Genomic DNA, 25,098 nt, shown 5'->3' with positions numbered 1-25,098 from the left:
TTTATTGTCCTTTAAAGCACGTTACAGCATCTGTTATCTAATTAAGTTCATTATTATTATTATTATTATTATTATACAACAATTAAAAACAGAAATCAAACTATCTATTGAATCTTTACACGGAGTGAAGAAGAAGAAATGTGTGAAACCTTAGATATTTGTCTTTGATGTTGGTATTGATTCATGTTCCCTCTACGTCTGTACTTCTGTCTGTTTTCTACACTTGTACATTAAACATGAAACAATAATATAATGAATAACAATACTGACACCAGCTTCAATATTACGTCTTTAATATAAAGTACCACAACATTACGGGTCGGGCAGAAAGTCTTCAGTTTTATTTTGAAAGCTGTCCCCGGAAGTGATAGTTGGTATTTCCGCCGGTTAGCTTCTCCGTTAGCCTCTCCGTTAGCCTCTCGTGAGCAGAGAGAACCGTTAGCTGAACCTAAATAACGGCAGAACAACAACCCGTCAGAGTTTAGTTCCGTAAACAGAACGGAGACGGACCGGCACCGGAAACTGCTGCACGAAATGAAACCTAGAAGAAGAACAGGTTTGTTTTCTCTCTAATGATGCTAAGCTAACGTTAGCTGGTTAGCCGCAGCTAGCTGTCTTCAGCTCGAGTCTTTACTGAGTGTTTGTTTATTAGAACCAGTATTAGAAAGTACACAAGTACATTTACTCAAGTACTCTACCGGAGTACTGCTTACAGGTACTTGTACTTTATTTTCTTCTTCTTTACACTTTTAACTGCACTGACGTCATCGATCAACAGCTTTAGTTACTTCACAGATTCAGAGTATTAATCCACTAATAAATGAAGTATTATTAAATATTAAACCAGCAGCAGTACATAAAGTCATTAAAATAAGCTCCATCTTTAAAGTAACAATTATATATATTAGTCTGCGTAGTGATCGCGTTTACTTCAGGTAGTATTGTTCTTTTACTATAACAGAGTATTTCTACACTGTGGTATTAATACTTCTACTGAGGTAGAAGATCAGAGTACTCAGATGAACTGAATCTCTTTAATGCACCATGAAAATGATTGAATGAAGCTGCTTTCAATAGAATAATAGTTTGAATTAATATCAATATGTTAAAAGCGTAAATTAATGTATTGTTATTCTATTGTATATATTGTGCATTTTTTAATACTTAATATTTTTGGTTACTCTGTTACTTTGCTTACTTGGTGTGTCTTGCTGCTGTAACACACATTTCCCCCTGAGGATGAATAAAGTACATATCTATCTATCTTATATATGTATTATATATTTATTATGGGCGGTTTAATGGAGTATCTTATTGGGTCAATACCTCTTATCTCATCTTCTCCATTAATGCTTTAATATTTTAGTTTTTATCTTAAATTAATGCAGAAAAGTAAAAGTAAGCAGATCAATATAAATGATATTGTGTTATAATTATTGAAGCATTAATGTGTTGATCACTTTAAAGACGGAGCTCATTTTAATGACTTCATGCTGCTAGTATAATCTGTAATACTTCATCATTTATTAGATTATATTTAGTGTTAATAATCTGAATCTGAAGTAACTAAAGCTGTCAGATAAATGTAGTCGCGTACGTTAATATTGTGAAGTACTTGCATTCAAATGTACTTAGTTACTTAATATATTAATTACTTAATAAACCTTAATAAAGATGATGTAATGTTACAGCAGGACGGACGGAGAACATTTTTATTCCGTTTTATTTTGTAGGATTCTCACGATTACTACATTTAAAGGATGATATTTTGGGTTAAACTATATTATTGTAATTTTAAGACTAGAGATGTCCTGATCAAGTTTTGCTGCCAAACTCATTCTTGTTGTTGTTGTTGTTGTTTAGTTAGCAGCTGGTAAACAAGGATCCAGACTAACTCTCTTCTCCAACGTCCTGAGAAATAATTTCAATCGTCTCAAACTCAAATGTTCTGCTTTCATTGTGTAGTGATCTGTAGCGGTTACTTTAGAATACTTTACAGTATTTTTATTGATTTTAATGAAGCATAATCAGATGTTTAGAGCTCGTTCAACAGTTCATTATTCTCTCTCCAAAATCTATTTTCTGTTGCTGTGAAAACATCTGTTTTTCATCTAATATACATTTTACAAGAATACATTTGAACTCGATATACTGTACATCGTGATAGCGTTATAGTTTACCTTCGGCCAACGCTCAATTTACTGATTGGAGCTTGAACGCATCGTATTGTGACTCGATACATTAGTTACCTGGACTCGACCAATCGATCGGGACATCCTATTCAAGACCCTTTCACACCACAGATATGATATAATAGCAATACTTTAAAGAGAGAGTGCGACAAAATATGAGAAAATTCAACAACGATATAAAACATGAATGAAATGGGCTCTGAGATAGAAGGACATGTGGTACCGGAGTAAAGAGAGCAACAGGATATCCTGACGAGCACTTTCTCACTTGTTGGGACATCGGTAAGTTAAAGTAACGCTCTCCTCTCTCATTCGCCTCGAACCCAGAATGTTCCCACTCTGGAGCTGTGGGCCATCAGTCCATAACGTTAGCGATGTGGGAGAGGGAGTCCGAGTATCTCTGGGTTTAACTTTAACTTCTGTCGATCTCCATCTACAGATTTGATCTAGTTACTGTAGTCAGCTGCTGGCTTCGCCGTGAGTGATGTGTTGATTCCCCGTATTAATTCATATATATTGATCTTTTTATGAATAGAGACAATTAGTATTAATATTGACAATTCTCTTTGATGATTGTGCCGTAGCACAGAAAGCTACTCCACAAAGCTCTGTTTATCGCAGCGTGAGCCTCCGAACTCCCAGCATGCACAGCAGGGTCTATACTCAACGCGCTGTTTGTTGTGTTATTGTCCTAAACACCAGAGGACGAACAAACAAAAGAGAACTGAGAGTAACAGAGAGATATGAACATAGACTGTAGATGTAACCGACAACTGATGAGGAGGGATTATAGTTATCTGTAAACTCAAATCTCATATTCATAAACTACTTTATTATTTTATACAAACCCTGTAAAGAAAGAAGTAAAGTATTACATTTATTATGAAGAAACAAAGGTTGAACATCCTGTAAACTATTTGATTTGGCTGCTACATTTTTAATACTTCGTGTTTCTAAAACATCTAAAAATGAATTGTTCTTCTTTGTAGAAGTCCTCTGACATGTAAATAGAGTTTCTATCAGTGAACTTACTGTGAGTCATGCGATCACACTCCAAGTTACAAAAGTTGAGCTACGGCGAGTATAAACTGAGCTTAAGGCTAGTGTACTGCTCAACATCATGCCATGCATAACGTTATGGGGAACCCCGATGTCGTGTCAAAGCAGCCCTAGTTAAAGGAGGTAGAATCCCCTAAGAGCTCAAAACGCCTCTACAGAGTTCAGACCGCTAATCAAAAAAGAAAATCACGCGCTAGTTCGAAGATTTTGCCTTATTGAACTTCCAAACACCAGCTCTAAGCAGCTAAAATACATCATTGAAAGCACTAATTCCAAGATTTTATTCATTACAAATACAATCTTTTATTTCCTTATTTGAATTCTGTGTTTTATGCAAATAACGATATAGACGACTATAACAAAGTAAAGGGACAATATTTCGAACTGTTGGTGGTTTACGCTGACCAGCTGCATAACAAAACAAAACAACAAAAACAACCTGTATGCCATCGTTGATCAGCAATAAAAGCGTGATTGGGCATTTGTTAAAGTTATATTTGCTCGCCAACCTTTTGTCAGCTGATCCGATCCACGACTCAAAACCACGAAACGATCCGAACCTTGATTGTTGTGTGTACGTTGCACCCCTGGTACCGCTCTGCTAACCCTGAGTAAACAGGTTTAGTACCAGTGACAACAACGAGCTGCTAACTTAAGGAGAGCAAACGACCGGAGCGATGGGTTTTCTTAAAATCTGCACAAATGGATAGAAACCGAGCACGGACTGCATCGGAACCTCAACTTCTTCCTCGCCTGGCGTCATCCTTAAACGACAGCACCAGCTAAGCTAACAAAGCAGAACGCTAAGTAACACCGTTTCCTCCGTGGACTTTGTAATGTAACTAGCAAAGCACAGCATTAGCACAGTGATGGCACGTGGCTAAGCATGGCTGTTTTGCTTTAACTTCTGTCAACGTACATGTATTCATTTAATTTGATACTGTTCAGAGTTTTTTCTAGCTGTATGACATTTGGTAGGTATATGTATATGACGTACAAAAAGCCTCTTAGAGGTATGTCCTAAACCCAACAGGAAGTCGGCCATTTTGAATTATGTGATTCTTTTTTTTTTTTTTTTTCAAAGATTAATGGAACTATGTGTCCATGGCGTGGCGGCAAAAACACACTATTCGCCATGAAACAGGAAGTTGTAACTCGGCCGTACATTGTCTAATCTACTCCAAATCTCTCATATGTTACAACATCCTGACCCTGAAGACATCTATATGACAATTTAGAATCATAGTAATAGCGCCACCTAGTGGCAACAGAAAGTTACATGGTTGTGTACTTTTACATCATCCTCACAGATTAATCAGATCCATCTCAAATTTTGTCAGAAAAGCCTTAATACCTAAAACATCTGGTCAACAGTTTCTAACTGCCCATTGACGCCTCCATTCAGCCCCTCCCTCTTATCTCATCTGATCCTTGTCCCTCTAATTCATGTCTTTTATCACCCTTGTTTATAACTGGGAGTCCTCAAACCTTGAAGTGTTATCTACAAAAAAACAAAGTCAAACCACCAAACGGGCTGACAATAGAAACAGGTGAACATGTCACAGTAGAGAAGCAGAAGCATAGGGAAAATGTTCCATACCATTCCACCTGTTTGATCATAATCATTGCTCAATCATAAGTATACACTAGTGTCCATTTGGAACATCTGTATTAACAATTCATAAGGCTAGTACATTTGAAGTATCTTAGCTGTTTTTGTGTAGCATTACTGAGATAAGTACAAGCTGTGGAGGGAAATTAATCATTCTTTACACATGGGTGTCATCATGATGTGTCAGCAGAATAGGTATTAAAATGCACATGCTAAAAAACAGTAGGCAACACGTGCCTCTGAGGCCACATAGTTCTCGTTGTCTAAACGGATGTCAGGGTTGTCTAAACGGAAATCAGGGTGAATTTGCCTTTTCACTCGTGTAGGTGTGTTTAATTTACAAGTTTATTCATCTCTAACAATACTGATTTAAAGTCAATAATATTATAAATCAAGAAAACATGTATTATACAATTTCAAGCATACTACCTAAACAACAAACAATCACGTAGTGTGTAATGGTAACAGTACAGTTAAACTTAAAACAAAACAAACAATGTTACAAACAAACTATGACCTCTCTCTGCCCAGACAAAAGCCTCTTACTTGAGATATCTTCGTAGTGGTTTGTGTGTTTATTCTGACTTGTTCAGTGGAATTTCTCCTGCCTAGGACCGGGGACCGTACCGCTGTGTCAGTGTGTTAAGCGGCAAGCTGACTGTCGTCTGCCGGCGAATGTCGACTTGAAGAATCTAGGAGTTCCGTGTTCTTCCTTCTGCAGGTTAAAGTGGCAGACCACGGGTTGAGTTATCCGTCTCTCCTTCAGGATCCAAAAACAGTCTGTTGTTCGGCCAGCAAAGTTAGGACTTTAACCTAGGTTTCTTTCTTTAAACGCACCAACGTTGTTTCACCTCCTTTTTAGCAACGTGAGTTGCATGGACGGCGTGGGGTCTATGTAGCCTTGGTGACGTCGCGGCTGTGTCACAGGGACTCCATGGGGTGCCCGTGGCTCTTGTTCAATGATGCACCAGTTTTGTGGTAGTCCCCAAGACCCTAACGCTGCTCATCTTGAAGTACTGAATGAAGTCCAGACCCTGTTTCATGAGAGCTACTCAATCCAGTCAGATCTCTGCCGCAATGGGGAGAAGCTGTGACAAATTGATGTTCTCCCATATCAGAGCAACAAACCCATGACCAGATCCAAGCAGGACCTTGAAGTTCTGGCTAAGCTAGATAACGGGACAGCCCATGTAACACTGGCTGTTGCTGACAGATACGCCACTCCACTACCTGGGCTTAATACAGCCCCTCTATTGCAAGCCCCCGAGGAAGTTACCTTTCAGCTATGAAACTCAGCAATCTCTGCCATATCCGTAACACCCCAAGCTGTATTTCTGCTGACATCGAGGCCTTCAAATCCTGTAATGGGTTTGTAGATGCTACGGCTCATAACCTCCACGGTACCCAGACTCCTCCCTCAAATCCCCTTGAACGTACTATGGTTGAGAACCTTTCCCTGAGGAATACAAACTGTTCCTGTCAGATAAGCCTGTTCCCAATGGTAGTTACTGTTGTACCCTTGCACCTGAGTTTGATCCTGTTACCAGTCTGATCCGTGTGGGAGGAGGCCTCAGAGAAGGTAAAGACCCCATTACTTTTTTTCTCATCGGAGAATATGATCGGAAGTTTCTCCACCCTGGACCTGAGAGTATTCGCTGGGGTCCATCGACACTACTGGATCCTTAGAGGTCGACAAGCCATCGGTAAGCATCTATTTTCTTGTCTAGTCTGCAGGAACCTCAAGGGAAAACCTGTCCCTCAAAATGGCCAACTTACCCCCCTCACGACTCCGCCTGTTTAAGCCAACCTTCTTTTCAGAGGTGAAACTGTCACAGATGAGGTATTAAGGACAGTTATCACAGAGGTGGAGGATGTACTAAATGCAAAGCCCCTTGGATATGTGTCCTTTGACATATCTGACCCTAAGCCAGTCACCCCTAATCTCTTTTAGGGGGCGGCTAGAAGCATCCTTTCGGCAAGCAATATTCAGAGACACCGAACTCCTGTCCAACCATCGATGGCGCCTCAGTCAAGCTCTGGCGGACCAATTCTGGACTCTGTATATAAATACTACCTCCCTGCTCTTCAGCCGAGGCAGAAATAGTTCACAGACACCCCCAACTTGGCTATATCCACCGTCGTCATGGTAATGGACCAAAGCTAACACGAGCCCTTTGGCCCATAGCAAGGGTCCAACTTACTCCTTTTGCGCCGCCTGGCTATTCGCGTCTTTGCATGTGATCGTGCCACGGAAAAAGTTAGCTTTGTGTTTGGTGTGAACACGACGTTAGTCCTCAATCTGTAATCCGTTGGAGCTCTCCCCATGTATTTCTTCAATAAGCTTCAGTCTGTTAGCGTGATGCAATGCAAGTAGGGTTTACAGACTTCTCTGCTGGAAACAAAATGTCAGCTGAACAATAGAATTGTCAATTAACTCATTGTTTTCCTGTACTAATGGCTAAACACTATGTGACTGTTTTTATTTACATCACTGAACACGTAATGTTATCCACCTTGAGTTTATATTAATGTGTGTCTGTGTTTCAGTTTTACATTCAGATGTAAGAAAAGTGATCGTTGTTAAAGAAGAGCAGCAGGAGTGGAGCTCCAGTCTGGACCAGGAGGACCCAGAGCCCCCACACATTAAAGAGGAACAGGAGGAACTCTGGACCAGTCAGGAGGGAGAGCAGCTTCAAGGTCTGGAGGAGGCTGATATCAAGTTCTCATTCACTCCTGTGAAGAGTGAAGATGATGAAGAGGAAGCTCAGTCCTCACAGCTTCATCAGAGACAAACTGAACAGATAGAAACAGAAGCTGATGGAGAGGACTGTGGAGGACCAGAACCAGGCAGGAACTCAGATCCAGATAGACATCCAGAACCAGATACTGTTGACAAGGCTGGAGACTCTTCTGACACTGATGACAGTGGTGATTGGAAGGAGACCAGAGAACCTCAGTCAGGTTTAAACTCTGTGAATAATGATGAAGTTTCTGTCAATGAGTCCAGATGTAGTGCTGGTGAGAAACCATTTAGCTGCTCTGAGTGTGGGAAAAGATTTACATCGAAGACAAATCTGAAGATCCACATGGTAATGCATACAGGAGAGAAACCGTTCAGCTGTTCAGTTTGTAAGAAATCTTTTACTCAGAATGGAAGCTTGCAGATTCACATGAGAATCCACACAGGAGAGAAACCATTCAGCTGCTCAGATTGTAAGAAATCCTTTATACGAAGAAGAGATTTACAGGTGCACATGAGAGTCCACACAGGAGAGAAACCATTCAGCTGCTCGGTTTGTAAGAAATCTTTTACACAAAATGGACATTTACAGGGCCACATGAAAATCCATGCGGGAGAGAAACCATTCAACTGCTCAGTTTGTAAGAAATCCTTTCCACGAAAAGGAGATGTACAGACACACATGAGAATTCACACAGGAGAGAAACCATTCAGCTGCTCAGTTTGTAAGAAATCCTTTACACAGAATGGACATTTACTGGACCACATGAGAATCCACACAGGAGAGAAACCATTCAGCTGCTCTGTTTGTAAGAAATCCTTTTCACAGAATGGAAATTTACTGGACCACATGAGAATCCACACAGGAGAGAAACCATTCAGCTGCTCTGTTTGTAAGAAATCCTTTATACGAAAAAGAGACTTACAGATACACACGAGAATCCACAAAGGAGAGAGACCGTTCAGCTGCTCAGTTTGTAAAGAATCAGCCGGCAGCTCAACTGAACAGATTAAAACTGAAGGTGATGGAGAGGACTGTAGAGGACCAGAACCAGACAGGAACTCAGATCCAGATAGACATCCAGAACCAGATACAGTTTACAAGACTGGAGACTCTTCTGAACCCGAGACTGATAACAGTGATGACTGGAAGGAGACCAGAAAACCTCAGTCAGGTTTAAACTCTCTGAATAAAAATGAAGTTTCTGTCAGTGATTCCAGATGCAGTGCTTGTGAGAAAAAATGTCGCTGCTCTGAGTGTGATAAAAGATTTGACTGTAAGGCAGAACTGAAGAGACACATGAACACTCACACAGGAGAGAAACCTTACAGCTGCTCAGTTTGTAAGAAATCATTCACACAGAGTGGAAATTTACAGAAACACATGAGAATCCACACTGGAGAGAAACCATTCAGCTGCTCAGTTTGTGGTAAAGCTTTTGTTCAAAGCGTAACTCTGAAGGCCCACATGATATCTCATACGGGAGAGAAACCTTTCAGCTGTTCAGTTTGTAAGAAATCTTTTAAACAGAGTAGAAATCTACAGCTACACATGAAAATCCACACAGGAGAGAAACCATTCAGCTGCTCCGTTTGTGACAGAAGATTCACCTGGTCTAATCAAATCAAACGACACAAGTGTGTTCGTCATCAGTCCTCACAGCTTCATCAAAGACAAGCCGAACAGATGGAACCGGCAGGTGATGGAGAAGACTGTGGAGGACCAGAACCAGACAAGAACTCAGATCCAGATAGACACCCAGAACTAGATACTGTTGAGGAGACTGGAGACTCTTCTGAACCTGAGACTGATAACAGCGATGACTGGAAGGAGACCAGAGAAACTCAGTAAAAACAGTTGTTTTTACTACAACATGGTTCCCTTTCCCCACACGTAGTCAAAGATACATTAACAAGTGATCATTTTAACTGCACATTACTGCAGTGATGAAATAAAATCATGTCATAACCATTTTGAGTTTTAAGTCAGGAACCACACTAAAAATACTGAGGCTGTACTACATACTACTGGCAAAGACAGCATGCAGTATAAAGTACATACTGCATCCAACAGTAGTATGAAACTCTTGAATTTCCGGTCTGCTCGGCGTTAGCCTTTAAACAAGCTTTTAAAGCCCTGGACAAAAAAAATATCAATATGGCAATGGTATTAAAAACACAACTTAATGAGTTTTCCATTTTTTGTTTATGATGAATGTTTGTTTACTTTATAAGACTTATAAGATAATTTAGCTCCCTCATCCTTTAAATATTGTATTCCAACATGTCATGGTGAAATATGAGAGGAGACTGTAAATATAAAATATCGCTTGACAAAATGTGCTTGAACTGCTTTGTTCAGAGAACCACCCAAACCAGCCTCTCTATTAATTTTCCTTTTAAAGAAATAATTACCTTGCACACGATGTAAACTGTTTGGCCTGTTGTGGTTTTTGTGCTTAACTGACTGTTATGCAGCTTTGTTCTTGTAACATTTAGCCATAGAGCCTAGAAAGCAGTATTTCAAAGTGTTATTTACTTTTATTCCATTTTAGGCTCATTAGTCTTTATTTCTTTAAGTTTTATTCTTTTTGATGAGATGCTATTGATTTCTTACATTTTATTGAGCCAACAATAGTTTGGAATCAACATCATTTTATTTCTCGTTCTTTAAATTTCATTATTACCGAGTGTTTGTTTACTGATAACCTTTAAGTGATTTTCGTTCATTTATCAATATGTAATCGTATGTGCTTCTATACTCACTGAATAAGAAACAGATGATGCACAATGGAAACTGAAAGAGACTTTCTGACTGATGTTCCACTCAGGAAGACCAGACGGGAACCTTCAGGGGGGCCAAGAATTAAATGTTAACTTAAACAAGTCTGTAATTAATTTAGTCTTCCATATATTGATCTGAAAGATTCTCCAAGTAAAGATGTATATAAATGGGTAGAGACAACAAAGAATCCGTGTTGTTTTGGTTTTTAGAAATCTTTTCGTCTTTTCTTTTAAAGTCCTAGAAAGGGTTTATTTGTTTTTTTTTGTATTTTATTTGTGTAACCTTCAATCTTCATTTTATTGTAAAAAACAAATAAAACTGGTTTGTATTTTGTACATTCCAACTAAAGTCCAGTCTTGCTCATATATTTGAATAACAGACCTGCTAAAAGCTAAGGTGTTCATTCTTTACTAATATTATTTACTAACTTGGTAGGCTCAGCTTGTTTTGATGCTCTGCTGGTTTATCATGCTTGGTGTTGCATATCTTTAAACATAGCTGTGTGTTTTTTAGGGAGCAGTAGGGGTCTGATTGGCGTCTTAATTGTGGGTGATGGGGTCAGGGTCCTGAAGCTGTCCTTTATAACCGAGCAAGGTTCCAAACCAAACAAGGTTCCTCCTCCAGTGGGGGACCTTTGAACAGGACGGTCTTACATGTAGATTTCAGGGGGTATGTTTTTTACCGAGGTCAGAGGTTACAGAACAGCTGTCTTTGATTTGGTATTTAATCAAACCTGTCAACAGGAAAATAAAGCATCTCGTCTTAGCAACCTGACTAACTAGATTTCATAAAAGTATCCAGAGTGATTTCATTCCCGTTTCATGTTTAAAGCGGAGCTGTTTCCAGGTGTCTGGAAGTTCTTCTGCATATGTTTTAAAAAGAGTATAAAGCCTTAAATGTTTCCAGAGGCCCCTCCAATGAATCGTCGCTTTATGAATTGGCTGGAATGGACTTGTCGCACCTCGACCGGAAAAGGGAAACAAGGGCCTTGACCGTGGCACATGGGGCAGTGCCCGAAAAAACTTGATGGAGCCGCTGCCCTGTGGGTGCACCACTCGCAAGGATAGGCATTGGGGTTGGGTCCAATGTGAGCCGGGCACAAGGCAAAGGCGGGAAGACCTAGGAGTGTCGATCCCCGGCATAGCAGATGGTGGTAGGCTGGGGACACGGAATCTGAGTGGGCCATGTTCAAAGTCTCCATTGTGGCTGCTAGGAGCTGTGATCGGAAGGTCATTGGTACCTGTCGTGGCAGCAACCTGAGAACCAGCTGGTGGACACCAGCAGTGAAGGAGGCTGTCGAACTGAAGAAGTGGCCTTTCAGACCTGGCTTGCCCAGGGGTCTCAAGAAATGGCAGACAGGTAATGGTTGGCCAGCAGTGCTGCGGCCGGACTGCAGGAGGACTTTCGGTTGGCCTCAAGGAAGTTCTGGCTTAACGGTAAGACGGCCTCAGAAAGGGAAAGCAGGGCTTGTCTCAGGCTGTGTTCAACAGGAGAGGAGAACTGCGGACCTGGACTGAAAAAATTGTCGAGCGGTGGAAAGAACACTTTGAGGAACTCCTGAATCCGACTAACACATCTTCCATGGAGGAAGCAGAGTTTAAAGAGACTGGGGAAGACTCATCCATATTCCTGGCAGAGGTTGGTTAGCAAAGTGCCAGGGATGGCTGAGAGCCACCCTGAAATGCTGAAGGCTCTAAACATTTTATGGGCTGTCTTGGCTGACACGTCTCTTCAGTGTCCTGTGGAGGTCGGGAACAGAGCCTGTGGAACGGCAGACCGGGGTTGTGGTTCCCTTTTTTAAAAAGAGGGACCAGAGAACCCCAATTACCGGGGTATCGCACTGCTCAGCCTCCTCGGGAAAGTTTATTCCAGGGTGCTGGAAAGGAGGCTCCAACCAACTGTGTCCGGATACTGGGCACAAAGTCAAACATGTGTCCAGTGCGTGTTGACCTCCTCCAGAGTTGTCCCTTGTCACTGATCCTGTGCATCCGGGGGGCGGAGAGTGTCCAGTTGGGGGACCTCAGAATCGCATCCCTGCTCTTTGCAGATGATGTGGTTATATTGGCTCCTTCAGAACGTGACCTTCAGTATGAGTTCAGCCTTCAGCCAAGTGTGAAGCGGTCAGGATGAGAGTCGGTACCTCCAAGTCTGAGTTCATGGTTCTCTGCCATAAAACGGGATTGTACCCTCTGGCTTGGGAGTGAGTCACTGCCCCAAGCGAGGGAGTTCAAGTATCTCGGGGTCTTGTTTACCAGCAAGGGTAAAATGGAGCGTGAGATGGACAGGTGGTTCGGTGTGGCGTCAGCAGTGTTGCTGGTGTTGTACCATTGTGGTGAAGAGGGAGCTGAGTCGGAACGCAAAGCTCTTGATTTATGTGTGGTCACAAGCTTTGGATAGTGACAGAAAGAATGAGATCAAGGATACAAGTGGACAAAATAAGCTTCCTTCATAGGGAGTCTGGGCTCAGCCTTAGAGATAGAGTAAGGGCCTCGAACATCCGGAGGGAGCTCGGAGTAGAGCCGCTGCTCCTTCATGTTAAAGGGGCATACATATCTCTTCTGGACGGGGAACGCCTCTGGGTTCATCAGGAAGAGCTGGGAAGCGGTGCTGGTGAGGGGGATGTCTGGAATACTCTGCTAAGCCTGCTACCCCTGTAACCTGACCCCAGATAAGCGGGAGTAAATGGATGGATGGATGGATGCCTCCATATGGAAACATGTTGGTCTATTATATCTGACCCCTTCCTGTTGCTGAGGTTTCTAACATTTTGTCCCGTTCAGGGTTTTTATGTGATACTTTCTTTCAATCTAGTCAGTCAATTTTGTGGTATTGGGTTGCATAAATATAATTGACTTGATGGATCTCCATAGAAGTTTGTCTTGTGCGGTTTTACGTGGTGTTTTTGTTCTTCTGTTGTAGTTTCTTGTCTTCCTGCCCACGGGCAACAGATGTAAATTAGCTAATAGCTAACTTTGGTGCCATTACTTTTAATTGTGCACTGCCCCTGCAAAAATAAAAATAAAATAAACAAGTAATTAAATACAATATGAAAGTTGGTTGAGTCTGAAGAATACAAGTTTGAAGATGAAAAAAAGTGAGAATTTCAAGATTTGTAGAAAGAAACATTGCTTTCTTTTTATATTTTGTTTATTTACACTCTTCATAATTTAGCTTTTTCCCACTTTGTATTGCAACCATTGCACAATAATTTAAGTTTTATCTTATCATAACAAGACTATTAACAATTGCATGTCCTTCCCCGTCTCTATTCTAAGTATAAAAAGTCCCAGAAAATGTATATATTCCAATTGTGATACGGTTCCCTTAAATACTGTGTATGTGGACACAGATGGCCATTTACACACACTGTTTAAATAATAAGGATTTCACAGGTCATTTATTGTATGTAGAACTAGAAAAGTAACATTTCTGACAACTAAAGGTTCAGAATGTGTTTCCTGTTTCCTGCAGACGTCCAGCAGCTGTTGGTGGTTAAAGAAGAGCAGCAGGAGTGGAGCTCCAGTCTGGACCAGGAGGCAGAGCCCCCACACATTAAAGAGGAACAGGAGGACCCACACATTAAAGAGGAACAGGAGGAACTCTGGACCATTCAGGAGGGAGAGCAGCTTCAAGGTCTGGAGGAGGCTGATATCAAGTTGTCATTCACTCCTGTGAAGAGTGAAGACGATGAAGAGGAAGCTCAGTCCTCACAGCTTCATCAAAGACAAACTGAACAGATGGAAACAGAAGCTGATGGAGAAGACTGTGGAGGACCAGAACCAGACAGGAACTCAGATCCAGATACTGTTGACAAGACTAAAGACTCTTCTGAACCCGAGACTGATGACAGTGACTATGATGATTATGAGACAAGAGAACCTCAGTCAGGTTTAAACTCTGTGATAAATAACGTCAAAATTACTAACAGAGAATTGTTGATCTGCTCCGATTGTGGAAAAACATTTGGCCACAAGACAAATCTGAAAAGACACATGAGATGTCACTCAGGAGAGAAACCATTCAGTTGCTCATTTTGCAATAAGAGTTTCAATCGGAGGGAACACCTGATTGCTCACATGAGATGTCACTCAGGGGAGAAACCATTCAGCTGCTCAGTGTGTGACACAAGTTTCAGTCATGGTTGGTCACTGGAGAAGCACATGAGGGTCCACACGGGAGAGAAACCATTCAGCTGCTCACTTTGCAGTAAGAGATTCAGGCAGCGCTCTGATTTGGCAGCACACTTCAGAATCCACACGGGAGAAAAACCTTTTTCCTGCTCAGTTTGTGACACGAGTTTCACTCAGCGTCACACTTTGGTTCAGCATATGAGAACCCACACGGGGGTGAAACCTTTCATCTGCCCGGTTTGTGGGAAGAGTTTCTCAAGGAAGGGACATATGACGAGACACATGACGGCTCACACCGGGGACAAACCGTTCAGCTGCAGCGTTTGTGACAAAAGCTTCACTTGGCAGTCACAGTTTAAACGACACGAGTGTGCTGGTGATAGCAGCGGAGCAGCAACTAAACATTAAAGCAACGGGAAACTTTTTCTTCCTGCTCACCTCGGAGTGTTCAACCGTCGACAAGGACGACATGGACGAGTAAGAATAAATCATAGAATACAGAAAATGCTCTTTGAGAAATGAGTTTTGATTTCATGTCTTCTATTGATCAGATTTTTAAAGATTTATTTACAATATGACAGCATTCTGTCTAAATGTTGATACCTCACATTCTCTTATTTTAAGGAGTCAGTCTAACATTTTGAGACGAGAAGATTGTTATGAATCTCAGGTGTGTGTGTTCGGTACAGAGTCAGGACGTGGCTTTACCAGTTTAAACCAACAGAAAGTGACCAAATACATGTGTATCAAGTGCCAATCAGGCACCTGATTGTCAGCACCTGAGGGTACCAGAAGCTCAAAACAAGAGTCAATAGCAACAGCAAAATAAGCTGTTTGGCATTGGCAGAGAAGATTTGGAACATGGGCGCAACCCACATACTCAGCTCAGCTGCTCATCCCAGAAATGCATGTTCCTTACATATGTGGCACCGTTTAAAAGGGAAATAAACAGGCTCTTCAACGGTATAAGATGTATTACCAAGAAGCATTGTTACAAAAAAGAAATAATCTACCAAACACAAATTTCCTTACTTTTTGTGCTAAGTATATACTTTATATATATATATATATATATATATAAAAACTCTGCTATGACTTTTTATATCATACTATGACATGACTTTTTATGAGGCACTAGCCACTTCACCAGCGTGCGGCTCCTATAGTATAGTATAGGTAAAACTCATAGTATAGTACGTCCTGCTCTTCCTCTTTATATATTCATGTCCCATTAATGCACATTACTAACTTTTCTTCTATCGCCTCCCAGGTTTCTATGGATCGTTGTTTTACCGTAATTGTGCCTCCTGACGTGCGCCTACCTGCCAACCACTGCTACTATTATTAAGTCACATTTCTGTTACTATTACTACAACCATTAATGATTTTATTATCATATATCCTCTGCTGATTTTGTTAATAGGTCATATTTTTTACATTATTATTGGTGCTATTACTGCTATTTCTTCTGTCATTATATGTATATTTTCTATCATATGGATCAACTATGTTTGTCAAGTTATCCGTTTTTTACTGTTAAGTTATGTTCTTAACGTCTGCATTTTCCCCACTTGAAAAGGATCGACGAGTCCACCCGAAGGGTCCCAACTGGATTCCACTCAATAACCAAACAACTTTTTCCTCCTTTAATTTTGGTAGGTTCAGTTCAGTACAGTTCAGCTTTCACTTAGCTCAGTTAGCCTTTTAGCTCTTTCAGCTTAGCACTGTTAGCACTATTAGGTAAAAAACCTTTAAATAGAAAAGAAACAGAACCCATATTAAATATACAAATTAATTTACACAGACAAAGCTTTCATGATGGCTTGATTAAATAAAGCACCAGTGTCAAACCCTATAATCTAAAAATGCCCTGATATTAATAAATACAGTTAATGCTATATCATGTGTATTTACAATACTATCAGTGAACAATTTAACCTCTTACTATTACAATTTACCGCAACCAGATAGAAACCATTTGTGGACAATCAATCATTAAACAACGGTGTGATAAGACAAAGGGTTCTCGGTGTATGCATTTGTGAAGATCAGACTGCTACCTGATGCTAATGCTAATGCTAGCAAACTGGTGACGGCAGTTATCTTCACATCAGCTCCAAAGTCTCAGTTGTTTGCAGTGTCAGCTCCCTTACCGGCTGCCTCTGCAGACCTTTCAGACTCGTCAGTCATGCAGTGACGTCGCAGATCTCCACACTATGCGATCTTTGTCGGTACGGTGCTTGTCCAATTTTGGACCGTATTTGCTGCGACACGGCGTGTTACTGTGTCTCTGGTTATATATACCTCCAGGCAGATTGGTTCCGCCCTGCTTCCCCTCCGAACACTCAGACAGTCAGTATTAGGGCTGCAGCTAACGATTATTTTAATAATCGATTAATCTGACGATTATTTTTTTCGATTAACCGATGAATCGGATATTAATGGGCCAAAAAAGGCGAGTGAATAAAAACGTGTCTTTAGTCTTGAAAACTATACCACCCCTGCTTTACTACTATTAACGAGCTAACGCTAACTTGTCATGCTTGTCAAGCTGGATAACTAGTAAACACCAGCACCAGAAGAGCTGCTGGAGGGACGTCACGTTCCTCACTTCACCTCACTTCACTTCCTCACTTTTAGGTGCTGAATCATCACCGTGGTGCTCCCGTGCCATGCCATGTCGCTTTTGCATATCTTTCAATTAACACACTTTTTCGATTTATTTAGTGTGAAATGCTCCCACACCTTGGATGACTTCGCCCCAGCGCGATAGCCTATCAGCGTTGAGATGTTTCTCCTGTCATCACTGACTTCCTGCCTTTGTTGAATCAGGAAATAAATCCTGTAGCCGTCTGTGTTCACCCAGAGCTCTACGATACCTCATATCAATAGAGACCGGACCAAACTATGTGTATACATGTGTGTGTGTAAACCATATGGTACAAACAGTGAATAGACGCTGCCGTATTTACGTCTAGATGATGTTATTCTGAGTGTTGGTGGAGCTGCTACAATGTTAGCTTAGCCTAGCACCGATCCATCCGATCCATTGAGAAGACAAGTAGCCTACAAATCGGCATCATTACGTAGTTATTTTAGAGTCCCTGTAGTGGCCATTTGTCGACTTAATCCAATTTAAACAAACAATAATCAAACGCCACTGATGCACCGTGGTCGGTATTCTTACGCAGCCAGAAGAGAGTGGATTGTCCATGCAGGATTCCGATTTTTGTGTTTATTGAATAAAGCAAATAAACGAACAAACAAACGAACTAACAAAAACTCCTGTCGTGCTGTCTCTCCTGTGATGTGATATGCTGGTAAAAACTATACGCCCACCCCGGTGCATGCTGGTCCTATCCTTCTACTCATATATATAGCAACAGGTGCCCACAGTAATTACCCAAAAAACAATATAACTAAACAAATTACTATTAAAGAGAAAAATAATCTTAATATATAAAACATCTACAATAATTAAACAATACTACTTATAAATGAAATAACAAAATACAATATCAAATAAATAGCTCCAACATTCCGGCCCCTAATTGTGCATAATATCACAATTATTATTCTCAAACGAGCTATTCCTACAATAAACATGACCTAAAGTTAATCTTCTTCTTGACACCTACAACAAACAAGAAGAGAAAGATTAGAGAGAGAGAAAATAGAGGTAGAGAAAGATAGAGGTGGAGAAAACATCAGTCCATAATGTTTAGTCTGCTGCTTCCAATAGCAGACAGAGCTTCGTCACCGGCCTCTCCAGAATGCTGGTCCTGGTTTGAAGTCGCACAGACCGCACCAGCCCCTTTGTATCTGGTCTTGCATCCAAAACTTTCCCCATTATCCAAGATCCTCTTGGAGCTGTGGTGTCCGCAACAAGGACAATGTCTCCAGCAGTGAGGCTTCTTCTTGGCCTTGTCCATTTTTGTCTCTCTTGCAACATAGGTAGGTACTCAGAGATCCATCTCTTCCAAAAGAGTTCAGCCATGTACTGTATTTGCTTCCACCTTTTCCTGCTGTATAGATCACTTTGATCGAATAGTCCTGGTGGCATGATTGGTTTGCCCTTTAACATTAGAATGTGGTTTGGTGTGAGAGCTTCGAGGTCATCTGGGTCATCTGAGACTTTTGTGATGGGTCTGTCATTTAGAATTGCTTCAACCTCAACATTTGTAAAAGGAGCTTTATCAGGCAGCACTCTCTCCTCCGGCAAGTCTGCCATCTTCTGTTCACCAAGCTTTCCTCTGTTGCGTCTACAAACAACACAATCAGATATGACTTTCCTGGCAGCAGAGTTTGCATTAATGATCCAGTACTTTTGCCGTGACCTTGACAGCATGTGATTTCTTCCAGCATGTCCCAGCTGATGATGGATATGGCGCAAAATCAGCGTGGATACATGCAGGTCTTTGGACAAAATGACTGGATGTTTGAATTCTGCTGGCAGTGCTGCTTTACTTAGCCGACCACCAACTCTGAGGATTTCATCATCCATTACTGGGTCCAGTTTGTACAGCGGACTTTCTTTGGGGACGTTTTTAAAGCATCCTTTCAGTGAGGCAATTTCAGCTTTGAACTTGTGTCGTTGTACATATTGAATGATTGACTGCTCTGCCTTAGCAAGATCTTCAGGTGTTAGGCTTTGTCCTTTGAGTGTGGCTTTAAAGCTTTGAACTTTTCTTTCCACTTCATGCTCCTGATTCTTCAGATTATCTTTCCTGATGCCTGCAGAAGCACAAAACTCCTTTCTCTTCTGTCCCAATAACAGGAGAAGTTCCTTGACCTTCAGAAACCAAGCGACAGATGTTTTTAGTCTAGTCCAAGATGAAAAATAGTAGATCAGGTGGTTGGTGGCATTTTCCAAATCCTTGATGATAGCATTTACCATTAAGTCCCTTTTGACCTCTGGGTCATCTGCAGAAATCACATCAAGCTTCACATCCAGTTTAGGCCACTCCTTCTTTGAATGATAGAGAAACTCAGGTCCATTTATCCATCTCCTGCTTTTCAGGAAATCCTGAGCTCTCATTCCTCTTGATGCTTCATCTGCTGGATTCTCCTTGGAACCCACATATCTCCACTGATCCACATCTGCTGCTTCTCTGATGAAAGAGGTTCTGTTTGCCACAAAAGTGTGGAATCGTCTGGTTTCACTAGAGATATACTTAAGGACTGTTGTGCTGTCCGTCCAGAAGACCGACTTCTCCAGCTTGAGTTGCAACTCTTTCCGAAGCATTTTATCCACACGAACAGCAAGAACTGCGGCTGTAAGTTCCAGTCGAGGAATTGTGGTCTGCTTTAGTGGAGCAACTCTGGCCTTTCCCAAGAGAAATGCAACATGTACTTCATCATCAGTTTCCAATCTCACATAAGACACAGTTCCATAGCCAACTTGACTGGCATCCGAAAAATGGTGAAGTTGTGCTGTAGCAGGTTCTCCAAAGTCTCTGGGTTTAATACAGCGGTCCACTTTGAACTCAGACATCCTTTTCAGGTCCTCAAGCCAATTAGACCATTGTTCAGAGAAAGAGTGGGGAATAGCATCATCCCACCCCAGGTTTCTCCTACAAAGCTCCTGCAGTAACAGCTTGGCTGGCATACTGAATGGGGCTAGAAATCCCAAAGGGTCATAAAGTGAGCTGACCACTGACAAAATGCCTCTTCTGGTGTTTGGCTGTTCTTGTAATGATGTCCTGAACTTGAACTTGTCAGTTTCAATGCACCACTCTAGTCCTAGTGCTCGCTCCATTGGAAGTTGGTCTGTATCCAAATCCAATTCCACCATTTCTTTTGGTCTTTTGTCCTCAGCGATTGACAGCAGCACTGTGCGGCTGTTGCTGATCCATCTTGAAAGATTGAATCCTCCTTTATGACAGAGAGCATTCAAATCTTTGATCATTTGCAGTGCCTCCTCCTCTGACGCCATGGATTTCAGGCAGTCATCCACATAAAAATTATGTCTGACTGTATTTGTCACTTCTGGAGGGAAATGTTGGACATTATCATCTGCAGTTCTCCTCAAAGCATAATTTGCACAACTTGGTGAGGATACAGCTCCGAACAGATGTACTTTCATCCGATACTCCAGTGGAGACTGTGCAGTGTCACCATCAGACCACCAGAGGAAGCGGAGAAAGTTGATGTGCTTTTCTGAGACATGAACTTGATGAAACATGGCTTGGATGTCGGCCATTACTGCAACGGGCTCTTGCCTAAATCGGACGAGGACTCCAATAAGAGTGTTAGTAAGATCAGGTCCCTGCAAGAGCTGGCAGTTCAGTGATGTCCCTTTAAAAGTTGCTCCACAATCAAAAACAACTCTCAGTTTGCCTTTTCTGGGATGATAGACTCCATGATGAGGGATATACCACACCTCTCCATCACTTTGTTCGAGTTGATCAGCAGGTACCATCTCGGCATATCCTCGAGTTATCATGTTGTTTAGGAATGCGGTGTATTCCTCCTTAAATGGAACATTCTTGACAAATTTTCTTTTCAGGCTTCGGAGGCGCTGTTCTGCAACACAGCGATTGTTAGGCAAGACAGAATTTTCCTGTCTGAAAGGTAAGTCAATACAGTAATGGTCTCCAGTTAATACTGTTGTGTTGCTCATAACATTCATGAACTTGATGTCTTCTCTGGACATTTCAATCTGCTCCTCTGATCTCTCATTAAAGTCATGGTTATACTGTTTAACCAGCATTCCTTGCAGATGTTCCACAGATATTCGGTTGGCTGTTACAGCAGGGCAGCCACTCTTACTCCTACTGCTTCCGCCGCGAAGTGGACCATTAATGACCCAACCAACTCTGGTTCTGACCGCATAAGGTCCTTCATCCTGGCTGTTTATCAGCTCCCAAGGCTCCATTACTTTTGGAGCATCAGTTCCAATTAGTAGCTCAACACTTGCGTCAATGTCGTGGAGCTTAACATCCTTGAGATAAGACCATTGATCAAGATCCTCCTCTCGTGGAACGTTGAGTATAGAAACAGGCATGCTCTTTTGAGTTAGAACATCAGGTAACTCAATGAAATCATTTGTGCTCATACCAGACACTTCAAGACCTGACAGAATATGTGCATTTACAATCTTCTTTTGACTCATTGTTCTCAGCAGAATACTGGTCTTTTTACCCTTCAAGTTCAGTTTTCTTGCCAAGTTCTCTGTACAGAATGTGCCGGAACTCCCTGGATCCAAGAAGGCATATGTCTGCACCGTTTTGTTACCCCTCTGGCTCTTGACTTTGACAGCGACAATAGAAAAGATGGAATTATCTTCATAACCAGCCCCAATATGGCCGCAGGTCTGAGTCATGGTGGTTGAGACACTTGGAGGGCTCACAGACTGTTGGGCTTGTTGAAAGGTTGTTCTTTTATCTTGCCACTCTATGTGAAGGACTCCTGGGTGCTTTTGGTGACACACATTGCAATCCAAGCGACTCCTGCAGTCTTTGCTTGTGTGGCCTACTTTCAGGCAACCAAAACAAATACCCTGTTCCTTGATAAAGTTGATTTTATCACGATGTCCTTTCACTTTAAACTGTGAGCATTTATCCAATGTGTGACAACTTTGTGTACAAAACAGACAGTTGTTAGAGGAAGACTTAGTCTTGTTTCCTGTGTACTGAGTGATGACTCCTTTTACTGCAGTAACGTTGGTGGCAAAGCTGCTTCCTTTTTTCCTTTGCTTCAAGTGACTAACGTTGGGGACCTTCAAGTTGGTAGGTTGTGAGTCCTGAATGTTGCCAAAAAGTGGATCTGAGGCAATTCTGACTTGTTTTTCAATGAAAGCAACAAGATCCTTAAACAGTGCTCTCTGGCCACTTCGCTCTTGCAGATCACAAGCAACATTTCTCCACCGTTCCCTTAATTTATAAGGAAGTTTCAAGATGATGCTCCTCATATTAGATGGTAGGTCCAGTTCCTTCATATGCATCATTTGCTCTGTTAGATTTGAGCATCCTCGAAGAAACAGGGAAAAAGATTGCAATGCTTTAATATCTTCACTTTTAACAGGCGTCCAGCTGAGAATCTTTTCCATATACGCAGATGCAATTTTGTATTCGTTTCCAAAGTGCTCTGCTAGAAGATTTTTGGCTTGGTGGTATCCCTGATCTGAAGGTAGATGTTGACAACTGCACACCAAGTCTCTTGGCTGCCCCCTGGTGTATTGTTCGAGAAAGTGTAAACAGTCACTCCAATTAGTTGTCTTCTCCTCCACTCCATTCTCAAAAGCTCTGATGAAAGACCTGTAATGAAGAGGGTCTCCATCAAACACAGGAATATTTCTTACAGGAAGGACAGAGCACAGATTTTGCTGGACCAGCAGAGCAGCGATGTCATTTTGTCTTTGCATCACATTTACAATGTCATTCTGATGGGGTTGAGGTTGCACAAGTCCTGCTTGATTTTCATTCACAGTTTGTGTTGCTTGAACTGGAGCATCAGTCTTTAATAGCATCTCATCAATTTGTGTGTTTGACCTTTGTTTAGGCCTAACAACTTGTGGTTGTGTTATGGGATCAGACACAGAAATAGCATCCACTTTAACAGGAACAAAGGTGTAGGCATGGGGATTCAATTGTCTTGCTTCTTTGGATTTGTTCCTTTCAAAATAAGAGTTCATTCCGTCCGAACATTTTGAGCCACGCTGGGATGAATTGATTTCCAAGACATGAAGCTTTGCATTTGTAGCTGCCAATTCCGTTTCAAGTTCCAATTGTTCTTTTTCTTTCTTCAACTTTTCCTCTTGAGCTTCTATTAAATGTTTCCTTTTTAGAGCAGCAACACGCTCCGTCAGTGCTGCCTTGTCGGCCTCAGCTCTAATGCGTGCAGATGATGTTGATGAAATCCGTGATAGCTGGGAATGTGTCTTTACAGATGTCCTCTTTACACTTGACACATTAGAAGCACTATCTTCAGGGTTTATTTCATCTGCAACACTTTGGTCGTCGAGAGAGTCTTTATTTGGCTGCACATATGGGTGACCCATTTCAGACAGCCAGCATTTTACCTTTTCAGTGAAGTCACAGAACATTGTCATTTTTTCTTTGAAGTACTGATTTTGCCTTGTAACTTCATCTTGAGGTAAAGGTAAGCTCACAAAAGATGTATGCATGTCATTTGCATCTTGGTAACACTTGATGAACATAGAAAGCTCAGCATTCACTGAATTTACATTTTCATTGGAAGTCATTAATGCACTTATGTTTCTCAAACACTTTTTGGCTTGTTTGCATTTTGCAGTCCTTTTTTGCTGGTACATTTCCGTGTAGAACTCAAAGCCTTTAGAAGTCATTTTAATGTCTCTTCTTGCTGAAGGCGTTTCAACATCCTTCGACTGAACGTCAGACATTTTGAACACTTCTTCCAAACTGTTTGTCGCACATCAATCAAATCCGTCGGACGTGAATGCAGGTAAAGTGCAGCAAAAAACAGCAACGGTGCTAACAGGCCGATCAGGTCCAATTCACCACACACACACACTGAAGTCGGGTTTTTTAATGAATGAAAGCCGCCGATAGTGGTGCGCGGGTGTTGCGCAATGTTCATTTGTAGCGATTCAACGCAGTCAGGTTTAAACATCCAGAAGCATGTACATCACTGTGAATACGGACTTTTAAACTCCACTCGTTTCACCGTCTTCCTATACGGCAGTCGTATCACGTACCCGTTTCTTCTGAGATGTTTCAGCGCTTTGTTGATCCGCTCCAAAGCAGTTGTCCCGCTGACGTTGAATCCAAGAGTGATGAATGAAACAATCCTCTTTGATCATCCATACGAAATCCAAAACGATCCAATGTCCAACGATGAGGGATCGGTCCTTTGAGTCCAAGGGCGTAGTTTTTACTTTATGTAGTGGCCATTTGTCGACTTAATCCAATTTAAACAAACAATAATCAAACGCCACTGATGCACCGTGGTCGGTATTCTTACGCAGCCAGAAGAGAGTGGATTGTCCATGCAGGATTCCGATTTTTGTGTTTATTGAATAAAGCAAATAAACGAACAAACAAACGAACTAACAAAAACTCCTGTCGTGCTGTCTCTCCTGTGATGTGATATGCTGGTAAAAACTATACGCCCACCCCGGTGCATGCTGGTCCTATCCTTCTACTCATATATATAGCAACAGGTGCCCACAGTAATTACCCAAAAAACAATATAACTAAACAAATTACTATTAAAGAGAAAAATAATCTTAATATATAAAACATCTACAATAATTAAACAATACTACTTATAAATGAAATAACAAAATAGAATATCAAATAAATAGCTCCAACAGTCCCTTTTTGTCGGTTTATTGCCGTTAAATCACAGCCAAATCAGTTTATTTTGTGTTCATACAGCTGTAGTAAACAGCGACGTGTGGCTCACTAGACACAGTGAACACAGCTCGATAAAATCCATGGAGCTCCTCTGGACAATGTTATGAACCAGACATAGTTTCCCGGGATATCTGTGACTTCCACAACACGTACTCTGCTCTGCCCGCGCTCAACTCAACTTTTTTTTTTATACTCAAACATCTCCGCGACTTATTGAGTGGCGTAATAGTCGCGCGACAC

At 41.4% G+C, this 25,098-nt stretch overlaps 2 protein-coding genes and 1 long non-coding RNA gene across 4 annotated transcripts; all 3 read left to right on the top strand.

Moving 5' to 3' along the window:
• The first annotated feature begins 438 nt into the window (after nucleotides 1-438).
• LOC142931593 (uncharacterized) lies at nucleotides 439-15,001 on the top strand. The gene is made up of 2 exons (XM_076075589.1): nucleotides 439-556; nucleotides 13,860-15,001. Exons 1-2 carry the CDS (start codon nucleotides 535-537, stop codon nucleotides 14,924-14,926), a joined length of 1,089 nt encoding a protein of 362 aa, XP_075931704.1. The 5' UTR covers nucleotides 439-534; the 3' UTR covers nucleotides 14,927-15,001.
• On the top strand, nucleotides 520-10,736 carry LOC142931572 (uncharacterized). 2 transcript variants are annotated; one of them, XM_076075536.1, is made up of 2 exons: nucleotides 520-556; nucleotides 7,411-10,736. In XM_076075536.1, exons 1-2 carry the CDS (start codon nucleotides 535-537, stop codon nucleotides 9,453-9,455), a joined length of 2,067 nt encoding a protein of 688 aa, XP_075931651.1. In that variant the 5' UTR covers nucleotides 520-534; the 3' UTR covers nucleotides 9,456-10,736. The 2 variants fall into 2 exon arrangements, with proteins under 2 accessions (XP_075931651.1, XP_075931650.1); XM_076075535.1 differs by lacking the exon at nucleotides 520-556 and adding an exon at nucleotides 1,760-6,566.
• A 5,308-nt stretch (nucleotides 15,002-20,309) lies between the features above and the next one.
• On the top strand, nucleotides 20,310-24,558 carry LOC142931609 (uncharacterized). Its single transcript, XR_012947387.1, has 2 exons — nucleotides 20,310-21,091; nucleotides 23,849-24,558. It is a non-coding gene; the product is annotated as an uncharacterized LOC142931609 (long non-coding RNA).
• Nucleotides 24,559-25,098: the final 540 nt, after the last annotated feature.

This window comes from Anarhichas minor, unplaced genomic scaffold (assembly GCF_050575085.1).
Source record: "Anarhichas minor isolate MPS153535 unplaced genomic scaffold, ASM5057508v1 ptg000053l, whole genome shotgun sequence".
NCBI classification, from domain to species: domain Eukaryota; kingdom Metazoa; phylum Chordata; class Actinopteri; order Perciformes; family Anarhichadidae; genus Anarhichas; species Anarhichas minor.
This window is presented reverse-complemented; position numbering and strand designations above follow the sequence as displayed.

What these genes read in the sequence shown, in the direction of transcription:
- LOC142931593 (XM_076075589.1), top strand. Translation starts at nt 535, where the DNA reads ATGAAACCTAGAAGAAGAACAG. An exon ending in GAAACCTAGAAGAAGAACAG is followed by an intron (nt 557 to 13,859) that starts GTTTGTTTTCTC and finishes TGTTTCCTGCAG; the next exon opens with ACGTCCAGCAGCTGTTGGTG.
- LOC142931572 (XM_076075535.1), top strand. Translation starts at nt 6,479, where the DNA reads ATGATCGGAAGTTTCTCCACCCTGGACCTGAGAGTATTCGCTGGGGTC. An exon ending in TAGAGGTCGACAAGCCATCG is followed by an intron (nt 6,567 to 7,410) that starts GTAAGCATCTAT and finishes TCTGTGTTTCAG; the next exon opens with TTTTACATTCAGATGTAAGA.